The sequence below is a fragment of the Rutilus rutilus genome, assembly GCF_951802725.1.
Source record: "Rutilus rutilus genome assembly, chromosome: 2".
Classification (NCBI taxonomy): Eukaryota; Metazoa; Chordata; class Actinopteri; order Cypriniformes; family Leuciscidae; genus Rutilus; species Rutilus rutilus.
Window position 1 is genome coordinate 25,828,190 of NC_140210.1, and position 18,243 is coordinate 25,846,432.

Consider the following 18,243-nt stretch of genomic DNA (forward strand, 5'->3'; position numbering starts at 1 on the left):
ATAAATGCTTTATACTTGATTTAAAAGCATATCTATAATGTGTTTAATAATTGTATTTTCATACTTTATTAATGATCAATTTATCATTTCTAAATGAAGTATTGCATTATTTACACACCAGTTATTTAAGAGTTGTCAGTGGTTCATAAGATCACTTAGAAATTGTAAGTAAATGATTAATAAACTATTTAAATGTACATTCATATATCTTATTATTCAGACATATAGTAATAGTTACTTAGTGTGTTAATAAATGCTTTAGTAACATGTATTTCTACTGTAATTCAGGGTTAATTCAGGTAGTTATAAAGCATTTAGTAGTTGTTAGTTAACTATTTTTGTGAGCTAATCTAAAGTGAGGACTAGTTATGCCTTGTAAAGCATTTACAAGGGAGATTTAAAGGCTGTTAATATTTATATGTTCTATATCACTGTGTTGTGTTTGTTTCCTTTTTCTGTTTAGAAGATAACTGAGTCTTTAAATATCCTTTATACATGCTTTACAAGGCATAAATAGTCCTTACTTTAGATGAGCTCACAAAAATAGTTAACTGACCACTACTAAATGCTTTATAACTACCTGAATTTACTACATTTACTTACAATTTCTAAGGGATCTTATGAATCAGCTGGCAACTCCTAAATAACTGCTTTGTAAATAATGCTATACTTCATTTAGAAATGATAAATTGATCATTAATAAAGTATGACAATACAATTATTAAACACATTATAGATACGCTTTTAAATCAAGAATAAAGCATTTATAGCTGTATTTATATACTGCTTATTAATGTTTATTAATGCTTTATAAATGATGAATTAACTGTTTACTAATGCTTAATTAATGATTAATAGTGTGCAGTTATTATAAAGTGTTACCAAAAGGGGTAGTCTGATGGTCCAATAAACTTTTATAAAAAAAAAATTATAAAAAAAATCTGAATATTAGTTTATATGTCAGGCTTTAAAGGTTTAAAAATATGTACATAATACTTAGTTTGATTCTGCAGAGCATGGGAATTGCAGTCATTCACTACATTCCCTGCACTAATCCCTCTCTTTACTAACTGTAGTGCACATGTGATTCAGGATGTTATGTGATTTGTATTCTGTAGTAACATAGTGCCAAAAGAGGACATTTTAGTGTCGGTTTCAATAGAATTTTGCAGACTAACAACTAACAAATTAACATTTTAGTGAAGCTTCAATTTTGAGGAGGAAATAAGCATCTGAAGACCTGTACTTTTAAAGTAGTCAGGCCTAAGAAACATCAGGTGAACCAAGTGGCCATAACACACCGTAAAGTTCTGCAGCCATTCCACTTAATCTGTATGGTCTGGTTTGTTTTGGCAGGCACATATTTTCCGGTGATAGCTGGCCACCAGAGTATTGCCGTGAGCCATTCAAAGCTAGACTGTCATTCTCAGGTCAGTGTGCACCCCACCAATTCTGCTGACAGCACTATTCCCACCATGAGATAATGCCATTCCAGAGAGATCCACTTGTAAGCCCCTCTTTCTGAAGCACAGGTATATAACCAGGGGTTTTTCTCAACTGAGGACGGCACACATCATTTGGGGATCTTTGTCTACTGTACCAGCCTCTATCAGCCTCCTTGCACTCTCCTTCAGTCTACATCTTCTCCTTCAAAAGTTTCCTCAACTCAAGTGGAAATAGTCACAGTCAGACTCAAATCGCTGAGATTTGCCTGTCCACTTTAGCTAATCAAAGTTGAGAGTTTCCAAGCCTGACATTATGGATATTGCCATCCAACACCCCTGGTTCAGACGCAACATGGGCTATCCCACCCGTCTCTTCGATCAGTTCTTTGGAGAAGGCCTGTTCGACTATGACCTCTTCCCCTTCGCTGCCTCAACTATCAGCCCTTACTATCGACATTCACTCTTCCGCAACTTCCTGGACTCCTCCAACTCAGGCATCTCTGAGGTATGAATTCTTTATTGCTAATTGAGAAGATTTTGAATTTTATAATGCCATTGTTGATGCTAAAGCCCAACACAGGTTTGATTATCATTTAATCAATTTAATATTTTTTTGACAAACAGCATATACAGTATTAGTATCACCTCAAAGTAAGGTATATGGTGGATGTGAAACTTATTTTCCTTACAGACTCCAGGAATTAAATCGCAAATAAGACCAATAAAAAAAAGAGCAATACAGTGCTGTAAGAAAAAAAATATGTAGAAAAATTGATAATGTCCTAGCAGAAAAGTACATTCAACCCAAACATGGTAAATATGAAGGCTGGACAACAGTTTTCCAGCATCCCTCCACCACCCCAACTCCTCACTCTCGATTGTTCTTATCCCGGCCAGAGATATGGGGGGAGTCCTCTGGGTTCGGCCACAGTTCTGAGCTCGGAGCCCTCCTCTCGGACAGCACGTCAAATATGCATACTCTTTACTCTTATCTGATTATATGTAAGTGTGAACTTGTGAAACTACAATTGACACCATGTCGATGTAACTCCACTGCTTGACACTTTTTCAGGTGAGGTCTGACAGAGACAAATTCACAGTGTACCTGGATGTGAAACACTTCTCTCCTGATGAGCTCAATGTCAAGGTGACAGATGACTATGTGGAGATCGAGGGCAAGCATGCAGAAAGACAGGTGAGGTCATGGCTCATTACGACAGGACAGATAATCTATTCTTATCTTCTCAAGAGAGGTTAGCAATTAGAAACTCGCAATTAAAATGCTGTGCTGATGTTTTCTTATAGTGGGAGAAAGTTGGTAGTTGAACATAATTTAATCCGACTCTGAAGTTTGTGTATGATGCTTCATTTACAGTAATTTAGTTTGTTTTCCATCAAATTGTTCAGTGTGCAGTGAACTATGAACAGTACAACAGTATAGTAGTATAAGTGCTTGTATGTGTGTATTCAACAGTCTGGAAGAATTAAATAGTGTAACAAATGCAGTAGCCTATGATAAATTCTTGTCAGTGGATCAGTCTGAATTCTTCTCTCTAAAAATCACAACTTTCATCTGCATCGCATAAAGTCAGAAATGAGCATCTTGGACATCTGGAACAACTATAGGAGTGAGTGTAATTAAACATGACTAATGAATTATTCTATAACTTTAGTGCATGGGCAAATATAATTCATGATTTCATGAAATCACATCATCCTAAATAAATAAGACCCTGAATTTTCACAGACAGGCATTTAGCAAACTCTTTGGAAGTCATACAGAAGTAGACTGCTTATATTTCAATGCAGTACCAGTTGTTCTAGTGAAATATTTTTTATAGAAACAAAATAAATTATTTGAAATTTAGGGAGCAAGTAATATTTTTATATGTGAAATCTTTTTTTAATATAATTAAAAAATCTTTTGGATTATTTAAGCTTTTATGAGATAATTCTTTTAAAACACATCAGCCATTCCAAGCACATTCATCTTTGCATTGCTCTCTTTTACCACCTCACATATCCAGTGCTGGGTAGATTACTAACTAATTGTAGTCGGTTACAGATTCCAAATTACATTACAAAAAAAACCTATTAAGTAATTAACTCATAAAAATGTAAATTAAAAAAAAAATACTTTTAAAATAAAAACAATCAAAATAAATCACTTACTAAAAAAGATTTTTAAAGAAAATGTTGTTGAACTTAATTTGATTATTATTATTTATTATTGACTTTTTAAAAATTGTATTATTGACAGCCTTGTTTGAAAGACAAAAGCTTTCCAAAGACAGTGACACATGTTTAAATGACTCAGTGTGTTATAAGGAGCTGATTAGATGCAGTGTTGCAATGTTAAGAAAACACTTCTTAAAAGTTAAATGATTTCTGTAAATCCAGTGATCAAATGCTGTGTGGGTCTCAGTTTTCAGTGATAGGCTCATGAATAGTGGTTTGTCTGTGTGTGCAATTCAATTAATTTCAGTAAAACGAAGTGGTAGGGAGAATCAATGAATTATGAACAATTTGTGAGAATAACATGTATTCATGTAATCAACAAAAAAGTAACCGTAGTCTGATTACAAGCATTTTAAAATGTAATATAATCTAATTACAAGTATTATTATTATTTTTAAACTGAGTACGTAATCCAGAAAACATGTAATCAGTTGCTACCCAGCACTGCACATCTCCTCCCATTTTTTTCCCAGTTGACTTTTTCTTTTCAGTTCCTTTTCTATTTTTATCTTCATCCTCCCCCCATAGCCACTTTTTCAGCATGGTGGGTTTATTCATGTTTCAGTAGCCTTAAGTCTTAGGCACAGATGAGGAAAAAGTGAGCAGATCTCTTAGAATGTTTGCGTCAGATTGATGTCACTTCTGCGTCATAGCCTGCCACCCTATTTGGAGTCCCAAAAGCCAGTAAAGAACTTCTGGGTAATCTTTTCCAGGCTTTACTGGTGGAGTGTGCGCTAAAATGCCTTGAACAAGCTGTTGTTCTTTATGACCTAATCAACAGCAGACACTAAATCGGTGACTACTGTTTCACCAGTGCTTGTTGAACCATACTCCATACGGTTATGAGTTACAGAATATGGCCTCAAATCTACAATAATGTAATCAGGATCAAACTAGAAACAGATCCTGTAAACAGATTCGTAAGATTCAGACCAATTTAGGAGAAAATTTCTAATAAATGAAAATGGCTGTCTTCAGAGTTAGAACAGTTGGAATGGGTGTCAACCTCTTGATGGATTACTTTGATATACTTTAACACTTTACTTTATTATTCATTCAATTATAATCTATAATTCTATTATAAGCTAATATATATATATATACATATATATATATATATATATATATCAATTCATTTAAACTCAACTGAATAAAGCTTTACTTCAATAGAACAGGCTCCTCTTCAGTGTTATAGTTACGTATAACACAGTGTTATAGTGTTACAGTGTCATTGTAATACGTGTTAATACAATCTGTAATATAATAAAAAATAATATCTGTGTATGATGGGTTTATGAATATGTGGCCTTTTCCTACATTTTTCTCTGTTTCTATTGCATGGTTGGCTTTCAGGATGATCATGGCTACATCTCCCGTGAGTTCCGCCGTCGCTACCGTCTGCCTTCCAACGTGGACCAGTCTGCCATCAACTGCTCACTGTCTGCTGATGGCCTGCTCACTCTTTGTGGACCCAAGACTGGTGGCATAGATGCTGGCCGCGGAGACCGCATCATCCCTGTTACCCGCGAGGACAAGACCAACTCAGGCTCCTCCTCCTAGACGGGCAGCACCCCACAGCCAGGTGGTGGTTTGGAGGTGTGAGTGGGGCTCCCAGGGGTTTGGTGGTGGGGGTGGGGGAGGGCATCTAAAGGTGGATTTAAGCAAATCCTTTATTTGTCTATCATTAAACAAGCCCTTCCTTCCACTTCCACCTCAAAGGGTGTCAGTGTATATCTGGCCTAATACCTTCTTTCATTAGACTATACTAGCTAAAAATCTCCATAATCCACTATGATTGTTTTCATTTTTTCATTACATGCTATTCACACAGGTAATGGATCAGGATGATTGGCTGGGGGTCTTAAAGATTGAAGTGAAAGATTGTAAGGTTTCTTTACTCAACCCTCTACCCTTCTCTCTAGTCAGATGTTAAGTGGCAAACAGTCATTGTCATCCTTGGCGATATATTATGAGGGTAATTATGATTTAAAAGCATAATCCTTTACTGTATAGGATCAATTGGAGAACTAAATGAAAGGTTGTCAAGGGAAGGTGGAGAGCTTGGTTTAAAATTGCTCTGTTTGAAGATTTCTGATCTGAGAGAGATTCCATCACTGGCACCAGTCAGACCTCTGCTTCCTCTCTTACCTGTGTCAAGACCTCTTTTCTAGACCTCTCTTGTCATTGACTCTTTCCTGTCTTGTAGGTTTTAGCTCCGTTCTACTGATTACAGACTCCTCAGGGGTCTACTAAAAAATGATTAAAAAATAAAGTTGTACCATTAACCATTAGACACACCTCGTTCGTCTTTTTTTAATGCTATGTAATACAATACAAGTCACACCATACATCATAATTAAATTATATTATTGTGGACAAATTGAATGATGCATAGATGAATATAACTACAAATAAGACATATCCAGATTCTTATTGAACTGGTGAGAACTGGTATATGAAAACAATCCAAAATGTTTTCTAAAGCTTTCTTAAACCCGTTGCCATCTGCACTTTGTCATAAGAGCTACTGATTGATTTTCTATTGACTATTGGCATTTCCCTTCAATGGGGGCTATACGTTAAGTATGTTTTTAGTGTAAAACTGTGTTGCCAGTAGATTAAATCTTTAAATATGGAACATGTATGGTAACCTACAGTATAAATGTTAACTAATGACATCTAAATTAACTGGAATTTAATTTAGATACCAACGCAGGTTACCACTTTTCAATGGACTGGTAATAGCCTATGCAAGCCAATAATGCAAGTGTGTGATTTTTAAAATTACTTTTTAAAAGAAGCAAGTGATAAAAACATTTGAAATTTATTTGGTTTAAATAAAAAATAAAAAAGATATTACAGATCTCTGTTTTAATAAACTAATAACCCCATGCATAGTATTCCACTATTAAAAACAGCAATGCCCCCTAAATTACTGTATAATAACGGTCAAGCTCTAACTAAACCAATCACAGTATGAACCACAACTAAAGTAGTCATCAATTATTAATAATTTTTGGTACCAAATAAATTATAATACAAAAACAACAACAAGAAAACTGTTTATTATACTAATATTCACACCACTTTCTGGACATTAACTAAGCAACTACAATCATGACAACAATGCAATATGATGTCTCAAAACTATTCACCTCTTTACAAACACAGCAATTGTTTATTAGTTAGTAATTTATTTATTAGTCAGGTCAATTCACTCACTCTTAAACTCTCAATTGTGACAAAAACTAAACTATATTTTATTTTATTTATAAAGGTCCTGGATAAAATCAGGGTCACTTAACTGAGGGTAATACAATGCCAATGTAAATCCCAGCCTGAGGCAGAGACTGAGATTGTGGAGTAATCTGCAGTCGAGTTTCAAGAAGCTTTGCGGCTGGTTCCACAATGGAGGAAGAGGAGAGAGAAAATTGAGAGTGGCGAGGAGCTGACTGCGGTGGGAGCAAGCAGGCGGAGAGACTTTTGGGTTTCCTCTGATACTGTGGGGGAAGAGGTGGCGTGAAAAAGCTCTGTGAATCTAGGCGTGTGGTTTTTTTCAATGGAACATAAGAAGTAGAGGCCACTGGGAGGAGAAGCTGCTGCTGGCTCTGATGGCATTGAAAGGGAACCATCCTAAAATACAAAAATAAAGAGGCTATAGGTATTTGATTTCAGCTGTTTGAAATTTACAAATACATTTGTAATGCCTTCTATGAGGTAATAGCTGAAAGTACCCTTGTGAAAAACAAATACACCAACTGAAAGAGAAGTTACTTGTTAGAGAAGTAATGTACTTTAAAAGAAAACTTAAGTAATGTTTTGGACACTTCATTTCTTATTCCCAATTAAATTAAAATATATAATATTTTACATTTATATTAAATGCACTTAAGGGTGCTTTTTTGACTCACTAAAGAAGGACTTAAGTACATCTTTACAGTTTATCTTTTCATAATTACTTCTATCGTCTTTGAAATATAAGTATACTGCTGAAAGTACTGACAAGTTTTTATGGTAAACTAAAATATAATTAAAATTTCTACTGAAACTTGTAGGCTATGTCATGTATTTGAAAATGTTTGTATTTACACATTGCTAATGATACAGTTGCAATTTAGTACAATTCAAATATATTAACTTCAAATGTAATATTGAATAACTACAGTTAAAATTAGAATCAATTATTTTACAGGTGCTTTAATATGTTAGTCAACACATCATAAGTGTAATTCTTTAAAGCAGTGGTTCTCAACTCCAGTCCTCGTGACCCACTGCTCTGCACATTTTGTATGTCTCTCTTATCTGACACACTCAGTTCAGTTCATGGAGTCTCTCCTAATGAGCTGATGATCTGGTTCAGGTGTGTTAAATAAGGGAGACATACAAAATGTGCAGAGCAGTGGGTCACGAGGACTGGAGTTGAGAACCACTGCTTTAAAGCATGACAAAAAATTGTTAAAACAATGATTTAAAATGTACTTTAAAGTAAAACTTTTAATTTGGCATTAGTACAAAGTCTACTTTTTAAAAGTGTACTTAAGTGTGTTAAGAACCATTATCATAAAAGGGGCCTTTTATTTCATTAATATTATATTATCTGCAAGTACAGGTTTTTAAAAATATACTTTTTAATACATAAGTGCACATCCAATACAATTAAGCCCTTTGGTCTTCTTATTTTTTTAACAAGGGAAAATCATTAATCACTGAATTATCTTCACCTTTTATTTTTTAAAACATTCTCCTGGACACCACTGTGGAGTGCCATTGGAGAGCATGGGGGGCTTGTTAAAACTGCAGATGCACTACCGCTTTGAGGACTGTTGTCAAGGATCCACGCGTGTCGCACAGGCACCTTAAGTTTACTCCAACTCAGCTGGCCCTTAATACAGGCATTCTTTCTCAAAAAAGTTGGGAAAGCCTTCACACCTAACAAAAAAAGAGGAAATATTGTTTAATTCATATTGTTTACTTTAACAAGGATATAATTTGCTCTGTACACAGTGTACTGTTTCCCTGACCTTGTATAAGAGAGGTATCTGAGGATCTCCTTCCCTCCGGAAAGCTGGGTAAGGGCAGACAACTCTGGTGCCCAAGGGTGGATGAGTGAGTGCCGCAATTCCCTAGTAATATCTGAGTCATGCGGCCATTGGTGTCAGTGCCCATCTCTAATGGGGTGCAGAGGGTGGTGAAAGAAGAACTAGAAGAAGCAGAGGGAATGGACCTGAGGCAGCAGTTTGAGGTGGCACCATCTACACGATCTTTGACTATACCTAAAGCAAGGGACAGGGAATACCAATAAAATAGAGTCAGACACACTCTGCAACACTTTAATATCAATGTGTCACAGTACTTGTAGCCAGTATAAATTGACTAATCATAATGAATGAAATATCTATAGAGATTCCTTCAAACTTACTTGGTAACCAGGAAAAGTTCTGGGAGGCACAGGCATTTGAGGGCGTGTGTCTCTGTGATTTTCTGAACCCCAAAGAAGGATTGATCACGGACTGATCGTCCTCCTCCCTCTTTTTTAGATCCCCAGGCTGTGACTTTTGATATCCTGTAGTCTCCAGCTGGCAGGTAGCAGAAGCAGAGCATGTGTACTCTAGTGTGCTAAGATCGTCCTCCAAAGGCAGCATTGTTGCTGAAGGGTTGTGACCCGGAACTTTCAGCCAGTTTTGTTGCAGTGCTTGACGCTTCATCACTCTTTCTAACAGCAGGCAGTAGATAGCAGAAAAATGGTTGAAGCTACTGTTCTGAAGAGACTGAATACAGAGGAATGTTTTTAGTGAATAAAGTGATGCTCGGTAAGTACATGCGTATACATGTTATAATCAAGCTACTGTATAGTGTTGAGCTACTAGTCTTCATCTGTCTGTCCCAGTACAAATGACACAATGAATGTGTATCCCAATATTTGAAGGATTAAATACTTGTATCATGTCACATCTGTATTTAGAGCAAACGCACAATGCCAAGGTATTTTAGTCGAATTAATATATATGCATGCAGGACAAAGCCAAGCTTAACCAAGGTCTACGAGTCTGACTTCACAAAAATCAGACTGGTACTAAAAGCATTACATGATACAGGTATAAATTCCTTTTTAATTGATTATTAAATTGTTTAAGTAAGGTTTATACATGCTAGTTTCCATGACAGAGTTCAAGATAAATATTTTCATTACTACTAGAGCTGCCAGTTTGCTTAGTTTCAAAAGATTATTAAACAGCAAGCACAAATTATGCAAAAGCTGCAGCTCTTCCGGTGCACTCAGTGTCCGAATTTGCTCACTCGTTGTCATTCACTCCTTCATGGGGACTATATGTGGAGTAATGTAGGGAATAGTGAATGAGAGTATAGGGGGCGATTTCAAACACACCCAGTAGAAGGGTTGGAGACCCCTAATTTAGACAGGGTTCCCACACCTTGGTTAACTTTAAATTCAAGGACTTTCCAGGTCCAATACCCTCAAATTGACTTTTAATGTGGGGACACATTTGTTGCATCCAACAACAAACGTTGAGGTACCATCGTAGTAGTTTTGTGCGCATGTGAACATCATGGCAACGTACAACACAAAGTACCTCATGCGGGAAACACTTAACATAACACGTAAATGCGCGTAACTAACGTAAATCAAGCAAGCTAGTATGCATGTAAGGCCATGAAGTGTTGGCAAAATATTAATATAAATATTTATATTATAATATAAATAATATAATATAAATATTTATAAATAAAATACAAATAATATGGATTTTTTTTCCAGAAAACTTATTACACAAAATAAATTCAAGCACTTTCAATGACCTGTATCTATGTATGTTTATTTTCAAAAACTTTCCAGTGCCTTGAATTTTTCAGATTCTCAAACTTTCAAGGATTTCAAGGACCCGTGGGAACCCTGTTTAGACTTGAAGGAATGGTCAATTCTGTCATAATCTAATGACCCTCATGTCATTTCAAACATGTCTAACTTTTTTCTGTGGAAAATAAAATAAATTTTTGAGAAAGGTCTCAGTGTGTTTTTTCACCATATAATAGAAGTCAATAGTAATTTCATTTGGTTACCAACATTCCTCAAAATATCTTCGTTTTTGTTTCACAGAATGACATGAGGGTGAGTAAATAATGACAGAAGTTTTTTTTTTTTTAAGGTGAATTAAGGTGTATTTTTCCCACACAGACCTTGATCTCTGGGCTCCTCACCTCTATGGTTCTCTTCCTGTCAATGCCCACTGTCTGCATAATACTCAGAACTGCTTCATTGTAAGTCACTTGTTGGAGATGAGTCTCAAGACAGGAAAAGTGTAAAGGGGAATGGCATATAGCAGAGGGATCAGCCTGCATCCAACGATGTTGTTTGATTTGTGCCACACTGAATCTCTTGGTAGGTTCAACAGCCAACATCCTCCGTATAAGGCTTTCACAGTCTGTAGAACGATGAAAAGAGCAAGGATGAAAGAAGGGCTAAAGACACCAGATTTCAGCACACCAGTCCATGAGAAAAGAGTCCAACTAAAATATAGAAAATTAATGCACAGTTAAGACGACCATGAGAATGGTGCTGGAACTATATATGTAAATGTTGTATGCCCCTCTATATAGAGTATATGAGGAACCTTCTATATTGAGGCTTACCCTGTGACATGAAGAAGGGCACTCTGAAGCGTCCGTCAGTGACTCTTCTTCTTAAGGCAAGGAGAGTGGTGCCATCAAAAGGTAGTGTGCCACAAACCAATACATACAACAATACTCCCAGACTCTAAGAAGCAGTCAGAGACACATTTCAGATGTTTCCTTAATGTCAAAGAGGACATTCTGGAAATTTTCAGAGGGTCAGAACAGTTATAAAAAAGCTGAAGATCTTACCCAGATATCCAAGGGTGGTCCCTCATATTCCTTCCCCTCAAAGACTTCTGGGGCGGCATAGGGAGGACTCCCACACCAGGTGGACAAAGATTTACCAGGCTGATAGAAGTTCCCAAAACCAAAGTCTGAAGAAATGCAAAGAGATACTGTACATTAGCCATTAGATGTCTCTAAATTAGGTACTTTTGATAACAATAAGGTCTCTTACAACACTTTTCACACTCTCATTAGTGCAGTGCTTCTCAATCCCGGTCCTGCAGCACCCAACTCCTTCCGCTCTGCATATTTTGTGTCCTATATGCATTGTTCACTACTCCCTACTACTTGAACTTCACTTCACTTGGGAATGTTAGTTTGCGGATTTGCGCTACGCCACTGCCTGCAACGTCATCACACACAGACTCCAGTAGCGCTTATTAGAGAAGTTTGAGGTACGATATAATATACTTCTGTAAATAAATACAATAAACATTACCATACTTTCATTCAGTATGCATGTGTAGCCCATATAGTAAATTCATAAATGTTTGGGGTGGCGCGAGGAACGGGGAGAACCACTGCATTTGGAAATGGATATAAATATGGCAATGGTCAATGGATTAATTTACTTTTTGTTTGATTGTCATAATTTTTACATGCAATCATATTTTTACGACTCACAACCTTACAGAGGATAAGTGGTTTGGAAAATGGATGGATGGATGGATGGATGGATGGATGAAAATAGAGGTAGGCTACATGATCTTTCTTACCTGCCAGTTTTATATTCATGTTACCGTCCAGGAGTAAATTTTCTGCTTTCAGGTGTCTGTGTACAATTTGATGCTTGTGACAATATTCTACAGCATCAAGGAGTTGCCAGAACTTCCTACGAGCTTCTGCTTCACTTAGATGACCAACTGAGGTAAGATAATCTTTGAAAGAGAAAGATAATAGCTGTATTAGTTACCAGCATGAGAGGCAATGACATAAAAGCCTAAAAAAATACAGATTTGAAGGTAATTAAAAGATTCTCTTTACCAAACATCTCTCCATTTTTGGCATACTCTGTCACAATATACAGCATGTCTTTGGTCTCCATAACCTACATTATACAAACAAATTCTTCATACTAGTGACAAGCAGTATATATATATATATATATATATATATTTTTTTTTTTTACATAGATCTTCATAAATAAAGTGATGACACAAAAGAGCTGCTTCTCAGGGAACACAAATTGGAATCCTGCTTGATTAAAAAGGCTAAATGCCTAAACAAATGATATCTCAACATCTAATTACATGTGAATTTTCTGTCTAATTTAATTTCAACTCAGTTTTATTTTTATTTTTCTAGAACATGGCTCAGTTTTTCCCCCGTTTTGTCATGCGTCTATATGGACTTGGAACATCAACATTAAATAATTATTGAGAAGCAGTTGTATCATGACCTTTCCATTGTGAGGTCATTATTTTCCCCCTTTCACATACTCCTGAGAGAGCAGTAAAGAGAGGAAGTAGCAGCTATGGGAAAGTCGTGGTGCATTAGAATAAACTCACTGTAAACTGGCTTTCAGCCATCTTAAACTTATGAAGTGAAAAATCAAAGCTTATAGTTGGTAGATATCAGTTGATATCAAACAAACAAGTATTCATTACTTCATTTTGCTATGAGCTCATTGTATCTGCCTTAAATTATTACATTGTTTAAATAAATTTTTAGCTAACTGTGAATTTGTTGTACATTTACGAAATATATAACTTAGACAGCATCTAAAAACAGATCTCTCTAAATTGTAATGTGGACTCGTGCATTTTCTGTAAAAATGCTTTGAAATGATGTGTATTGTGAAAAGCGCTATACAAATAAATGTGAATTGATTATTAGGTGTTGAGATATAGGAGGACAATATAAGACATAGTATGAAATATTAAACTCTTATTTCAAGTGAACATGGATCATTAAGAGTAGGCCTATTACTATTATTGACAAAGGTCTATCAACACATATTGTGCCTAATAAATTAATATAGGCCTATAATATATGTGTATCAATCAACCATAATTATTGAATAACACAAGCACACACACGCACACACCTGGTAAAGCTTGATTATGTATGGGTGCTTCAAAAGCTTCATGATTTTAACTTCCCGGTTAATCTTCTCTAAATCAGATTCATCCAGTCGAGTTTTATCAATGATTTTTATGGCAACCTGTTAAAGTACAACAACCAGAGAATATTTAGTGAAAGAGGTGCCCAGAGGTAAAAAAAAAAAAAAAAAAAAAAAAAAATTATTTAACATGAAATTAGCAATAATTCCCCTTATATTTCGCTAATATATTTGTACATTGCAGGTGAAACGACTTTAAGTAATAACAAAAAGCACAACATAGGCCTACCTCTGTTTTGGTGACTTCGTGTCTAGCTAGTTTTACCACAGCAAAGTTTCCTTTGCCTATTGTCTTGATGATCTCGTAAAAACCCACTTGCAGTGGTCTCCCGGACTGCCTCGCTGCCTTTCCCTCCGACAAAATCACCATTGTGATAAAGGAGGCCAGTGATCAAGATAAGGTAAACTGTAATCACATAATTTCCTAAGTAGGCTATACACGCATTACATACTGAAATAAAAAGTGTTTACACAGCCTACAATAGCCTATAACATTTGCGGTCACACAACCTTTTTATTAAATTATCAATCCAATCATTTTCTTGTTTATCTCACGAGCAGTCAGAGTAGTCGTCTCGCGCTGGGCTGTCATGAAGTCAGTAAAATCGGTTTAGCCTCCACATCAAACATACCATTGCAAACTCATTCTTACTTTATTAACGTCACTTTTGCGTCAGAGAGCTGAAACGAAATGTCATGTTGCCCAGCAACTTAACACAGCATGTACACTGGATTGCAAAAGTTTCCAGACAGTTACTTCGATTAACGCATACTGTCTATGGATTAACGGGTGTAACACTAGAATAATTATTGGACAGATAATAAGCCTCCTCCCTGCCCTGTTTACTGAGTTTCAGATACGCCCTTCCAAAAAAAAGAGAGAAAGTTTATTCAAGTGTGTCATAATACGGAAGCCCTAGAGGCCATGGATTGCTATTTTTTTCTATCTTGTTTTCTCGTGATCACGACTTAATTTTCTCGTGATAACAAAAGTTGTTTTCTCGTGATCACGACTTAATTTTCTCGTGATCACGACATAAAACCGTTCTCTTACAAGAGGTCTCTCGTACTGCGTAAGTATCTTACGCTAGGGGAAAATCCCTTTTCCGCGAGATATTGAAGCCAAAAAATTATCCTTAATTTTGTATTATTGTAAAACGCGTTGCGGCAGCATACAGACATAGGCAAGACGGCTCGCGTGCCTATTGGCTGTTCTGCGGCAACTGCAGCAGCCTATCGAGCGAGGCCTAGCGTGACGTCAGACCCAATGAGGGTGCTTCGCGCCCGCTGTGTCACGTCCCGCCGAAACGGGCGTGGCTTAGGCCTATAAATCCGGCTCGCAGGCAGCTGATATCTGATTTTTCATCTCTTCAGCGAAGCTCTCGCATCGCTGGATCCGGAGAGAAGCCGCGCCATCTGAAGAAGCTTTTCAGCGGGACGAGTCGACACTCTGAAGCCGCTGGCCGCGCCGCCTTCAGTCGCCTTCCTGCTGCGCTATCTGGCGTTATATCCTTTCTCTGCTACTGTGCTTTGTGTATGTGTGTGTGCGCTCGCCGCCACGACACACACTCTCATTGCACTAAAAGAGCCGGGCGTCTTTTTCAAGACGCCCCTTTCCTGAGGATCACGCAGTTCTCGCGCTCGCTGACGGTGACTGCCCTCACTGCGAGCCAGTTTCTGCCTATGGTGACTCTGAGGACTCACCTGGCATCCTTCTCCGAGACTGCTCCTCCGCACCCCCCAACCCGCAAAGCTCGCCGGTTCGCCCGCTTGCCTTGCCTGCTTGGGGGATGATACCTGCTCTCCCTCTGTTCGAGCCGCGCAAACCGCGCCGTTCACAGGGGATGTCAGGAGCGGACGGTCACGGAGCTAGCTTTCTCTCTCCCTCTGTTCGAGCCGCGCAAACTGCGCCGTTCACAAGGGAGGCTGGAAGCGGACGGTCGGGGTTAGTTTTTCTTTACGTTAAGAAAGCTACCCTGCCCCTGCGCCCCATTTACGCGTCACTCACCGGTGAAAGGAGAAAATAGAGTTTTTAGTCCTGCCGAGGCCGGACTGACCTCAATTTCTCACACATTTCTCAGTTCCCTGATCAGGCGACTGGAAATATCAATATTGCAGCAAACGAGCCTGTTATAATACACGCACGCCTGCAAGCAAACGCCGAAGAAAACATGTTGACGCTCTCTTATATGCTCGTGCATCTGAAAGCCTTTGTGTTCCCCCCCTGTAGAAAAACTCAGTGGCGGAATCTTAGGTTTTTCGCACGAGAGACCGGTGTTCGAATCCCGGTCTAACGGCAGATATATTATGCCGCCAATGCTTCGCTCTGTCAGTTCCCTGAAAGGCGACTGCAGATGTGCACTTTGCAGCCAACAAGCGCGTTGTACAACCCGCTCGCCTGCACCCAAACACCGTTTCTATGGTTCCCGTGCGTCACTGGCGAAAGGAGAAAAGAGAGTGTTTCTAGTCCCGCTGCGGCCGGACCGACCGATTTCTCATTCCCCTCTGAAGTTCAGGCGACTGGAAATGTCAATATTGCAGTGAACGAGCCTGTTGTAATACACGCACGCCTGCAAACAAACGCCAGCATGTTGACGCTCTCTGTTTCTATGGCAACTTCTTGCTCGTTCAGTCCCAGTAAATGCGACTGTTCCAGTGTATTCTGCAGTAAACAAGTCGGCGACACAGCCCGCTTGCCTGCACACAAACGCCGCTTTTACGGCTACCCAGATAAATCCCATAAGAGTGTATTTTCTGGTGTCCTGGCCACGGCCGATGGTGTTATGAGTGTAGACAAAATGCCCACTGCCCATAGTGCTCAAACACAGCCCGTCACACAGGGCTCGTGCACATGAAATCGACCCAGATCGATTGCGCATTAAACGTGGTAAATGTGCCCACTGCCCAGTGCCCACAAACACTACGTTCTGCATGTCTCAAGGTTTCTGAAAAAACTAAACCAATGTGCATTCGCTCTGCCCAGGCGGACAATGCTCTCAGTGTTGTAAATGTGCCCGCTATCCCGCGCCCACATTCACACATAGACATGACAGGTCCTACGGGACTCGCCCAGCCCTCCCCCTCTCGATTGACCACAGCAGAGGAGTCGAGCACGGGCAATCTGCCCGCTGTTATCAGCGCGCCCCCTGCCTCGGATGTCATAAGTGCGACGCTTATGTTGCAGCACACCGAAGCCCCTCTGTCGCTGAGCGACCAGAGCGCGCTCCGCATTCAACCCCTAGCCATTCGTGCAGATGCATGGGCAAGGCTACCCAGGGTTTCGAAGTGGGTGCTAGACATTATAGAAAGAGGCTATTCGCTACAGTTTCGCCGACGCCCTCGCCGCTATGCGACGCGCGTCGAAACTACGGTAAAAACAGAAGTAGCACACCTACTTCGAGCCAAAATTTTTAAACTGTTGAGCAAAGGGGCCATAGAGCCTTTATCTCAAGCTCAGAGCGAAGGAGGGCTATACAGCAGATACTTCCTGGTACCGAAAAAAGATGGGGGTCTCAGACCCATACTAGATCTAAGGCAACTGAACAGAGTGCTTGCGAAGCAACAGTTCAGAATGCTCACGACCAGAAACATCCTCGCGCAGATTCAATGGTCAGACGGGAGAAGCTTCTGCACATAAACTGCCTCGAAATGTTGGCAGTAGACAACGCGCTAATGCGTTTTTGTCCCCAAATAAGAGGACACCACGTCCTGGTCCGCTCGGACAACATGTCAGTGGTGTCCTACATAAATCGCCAGGGCGGCCTCAGGTCCCGAAACCTGCACAGGCTGACAGAACGCCTCCTGGTGTGGGCTCGCTGAGAGCAGTGCACGTGCCAGGGCTCCTAAACGTAAGACCGGACAGACTGTCCAGGAACAATGTTCCGACAGGCGAGTGGTCTCCCCGTCTACATTTATAAGGGTTTATAACCTAGAGGTTCCCGCCTTGCAGGCCAGGCTGTTGTCGGTCTAAATAAACCAGTACTGTCTGTTCTGATGCTATCGGTTCAGAATACTGTGTCTGCTGAGCACTGCTCGCTGATAGACCATAAAATGTTATGGGCAAATTGAATAAGACCCACAATTTTCCATCAGTTCAGGCCAAACTCCGCCCTGTCTGTATGATGTAATTTTGCGTCTGAGGGACGCTGCTATATGTGGAAGAGCGTGGCTCTGCCCCTCCCTCTTCCCGGACTCCCTGTGAGTTCCCTTGGTGACTGTGCACTATATGAACCCCGGGCTTTCGCCCTTGGGTCTTTGGTGTCAGATCCCAGCACGCACGGCGTCTTACATTGGGTCCCCTAGCGTAAGATACTTACTGAGGACCTACACTATATGCAGTACGAGAGACCTCTCGTAAAAGAACGTACTCGGTTACTAATGTAACCTCGGTTCTCTCTAGAAGAGGGAACGAGTACTGCATATCTTGCCGTGCATGCACACGCTCTGGTTCGTTTCGGCGATGAAAAACCAGATATCAGCTGCCTGCGAGCCGGATTTATAGGCCTAAGCCACGCCCGTTTCCGG

At 39.2% G+C, this 18,243-nt stretch overlaps 3 protein-coding genes across 3 annotated transcripts in view; 2 read left to right on the forward strand and 1 right to left on the reverse strand.

Moving 5' to 3' along the window:
• cbsa (cystathionine beta-synthase a) overlaps positions 1–18,243 on the forward strand; it is a gene marked incomplete at its 3' end in the record, with an annotated part of 356,940 nt that overhangs the window by 31,115 nt on the left and 307,582 nt on the right. The window lies entirely within an intron of this gene.
• On the forward strand, positions 1,575–5,308 carry cryaa (crystallin, alpha A). The gene is made up of 3 exons (XM_084402713.1): positions 1,575–1,950; positions 2,518–2,640; positions 5,037–5,308. The coding sequence occupies exons 1-3, from the start codon at positions 1,759–1,761 to the stop codon at positions 5,241–5,243; spliced, it is 522 nt and encodes a 173-aa protein (XP_084258839.1). The 5' UTR covers positions 1,575–1,758; the 3' UTR covers positions 5,244–5,308.
• On the reverse strand, positions 6,734–14,146 carry LOC311285957 (serine/threonine-protein kinase SIK2-like). Its single transcript, XM_084401871.1, has 11 exons — positions 13,949–14,146; positions 13,645–13,761; positions 12,582–12,645; positions 12,314–12,475; positions 11,562–11,686; positions 11,331–11,454; positions 10,899–11,122; positions 9,103–9,451; positions 8,705–8,956; positions 8,405–8,612; positions 6,734–7,316 (listed from the first exon to the last, which is right to left on the reverse strand). The coding sequence occupies exons 1-11, from the start codon at positions 14,087–14,089 to the stop codon at positions 6,980–6,982; spliced, it is 2,103 nt and encodes a 700-aa protein (XP_084257997.1). The 5' UTR covers positions 14,090–14,146; the 3' UTR covers positions 6,734–6,979.